General features: G+C 52.8%; 1 protein-coding gene across 1 annotated transcript; it reads left to right on the top strand.

Annotated features, from left to right (window-relative positions):
• On the top strand, positions 1–519 carry LOC112803820 (uncharacterized). The gene has a single exon (XM_025847278.1). It carries the CDS (start codon positions 1–3, stop codon positions 517–519), a length of 519 nt encoding a protein of 172 aa, XP_025703063.1.
• The last annotated feature ends 1536 nt before the right edge of the window (positions 520–2055 follow it).

The raw sequence follows: 2055 nt of genomic DNA, 5'->3' as shown, positions 1-2055 counted from the left end.
ATGAGGTATGATAGGACTAAGGACCCGCAGGAGCACCTCACGGCATTTGAAGCAAGAATGAATTTGGAAGGGGTAGGCGACGCGGTCAGGTGCCGAGCATTCCCGGTGACGCTGGTCGGCCCAGCGATCCGATGGTTCAACGCACTCCCACAAGGATCCATCACGACCTTTACGGACATCTCCCAAAGCTTCCTAGCTTGGTTCACGACACGCATAGCCAAGGCGAAACGCCCGATCAACTTACTGGGGGTCACCCAAAAACATGGAGAGCCGACCAGGAAGTTCTTTGACAGATTCAATGATGAATGCTTGGAAATCGATGGCCTCACTGACTCGGTTGCCAGTCTCTGCCTGACGAACAACTTGCTAAACAAGGACTTTAGAAAGCACCTCACCACCAAGCCTGTCTGGACCATGCAGGAAATACAAAGCGTGGCCAAGGAGTACATCAACGATGAGGAGGTAAGCCAGGTCGTAGCAGCCAATAAATGGCAGCCCTCGAACCCCTCAGCACGGTAGACCCCTCAGGTCGACAGATACAGGGAAGCTCTCAGGGACGGAACCTCGGCAAAACAACTTAAACAGCTCCCACGGGTAGGGAGGTTCACAAACTACATGCCACTCACGGCGTCCATAGTGGAAGTCTACCAGTAAATCGCGGACAATGGGATCCTGTCCAGACCCAGACCACTGAAAGAGAGAACAAGGGGAAACAAAAGCCTTTACTGTGATTACCATAAGGGTTTCAGTCACAAAACCTAGGACTGCTTCGATCTTAAAGACGCTTTAGAGCAGGCCATTAGGGAAGAAAAGTTGAGCGAGTTCTCCTGACTCATCCGAGAACCAAGGAGACGAGAGCGAGAACGCTCCGAAGAGGACCGTAGCCGGACTGTCAAACCAAGACAAGAACCTACAGGGAACGTCGACAACCCCCAACTTTCGTGGTCAACATCGTGGTCGGGCGTGATAATCCCCCCAAGTCCAGATCGGCTGCAAAAAAGGATACCCGGATCCTGTCCATCTCGACAGGAGGTCTCGCCCCACCGAGCAGAGGATCTCCCATGATATCCTTCGGTCCAAAAGATCAATCGTTCCATGATCTCCCAGAAAATCCCCTATGGTAATCACAGCAATGGTTGGGATGGGGCTAGTTAGGCGAATCCTCGTCGACACCGGGGCGGACTCCAATATCTTCTTCAGGAATGTATTCGACGCTATGGGACTCAAGGAGTCTGACCTCAAGAGTCACCAGCACGGGGTCATGGGACTAGGCGATAACTATATAAAACCCGACGGGACAATCTCCCTCCAAATCTGCCTAGGAACCGGAGACACCAGGAGATCGGTTATGGTGGACTTCGTGGTCCTCAGAGACTCCACAGCTTACAACATCATCCTGGGGAGAAAAACTATCAACGAGTTCTCAGCCCTAATATGCACCAAATTCTTAACAATGAAGTTCATAACGGACAAGGGAACCGTTGGCTCCATTAGGGGAGACTTAGAAGCGGCAGTCGCCTGCGACAACGCCAGTCTCTCCCTAAGGAAAGAGTCAAAGAAAGCAGCCGGCGTGTTCCTGGCAGACCTGGACGTAAGGGTGGAGTACAAGCCAAGGCCGGAACCAGAAGGAGACATGGAGAAGTTCCAAATAGGAAACTCGACAGAGCAGTATACCTTCGTAAACAGGAACCTTCCTCACGTGCTCAAGGACCCCCTCATGGAGGTCGTCAGGGCGAACGGCGAGCTCTTCGCATGAACGCCGTCAGACATGCCGGGGTTGGATCCCGAGGTTATGTCCCATCGGCCAGCCGTCAAACTAGACGCCAAACTAGTAGCCCAACGGCGAAGAAAGATGTCTCAGGAAAGGGCCGAGGAGGTGGCCAAGCAAACAGTCGGGCTACTAGAAGCCGGATTCATCAAAGAGCTCGAGTACTCGACGTGGCTGTCCAACGTCGTCCTCGTCAAAAAAGCCAGCGGGAGGTGGAGAATGTGTGTCGACTACTCCGGTTTGAACAAAGCATGCCCTAAAGACTCTTTCCCCCTCCCCAACATTGA

The sequence above is a fragment of the Arachis hypogaea genome, chromosome 5 (assembly GCF_003086295.3).
Source record: "Arachis hypogaea cultivar Tifrunner chromosome 5, arahy.Tifrunner.gnm2.J5K5, whole genome shotgun sequence".
Taxonomy (NCBI): Eukaryota; Viridiplantae; Streptophyta; class Magnoliopsida; order Fabales; family Fabaceae; genus Arachis; species Arachis hypogaea.
Note: the sequence above shows the minus strand (reverse complement) of the source record. Positions and strands in the feature narration are given on the sequence as shown.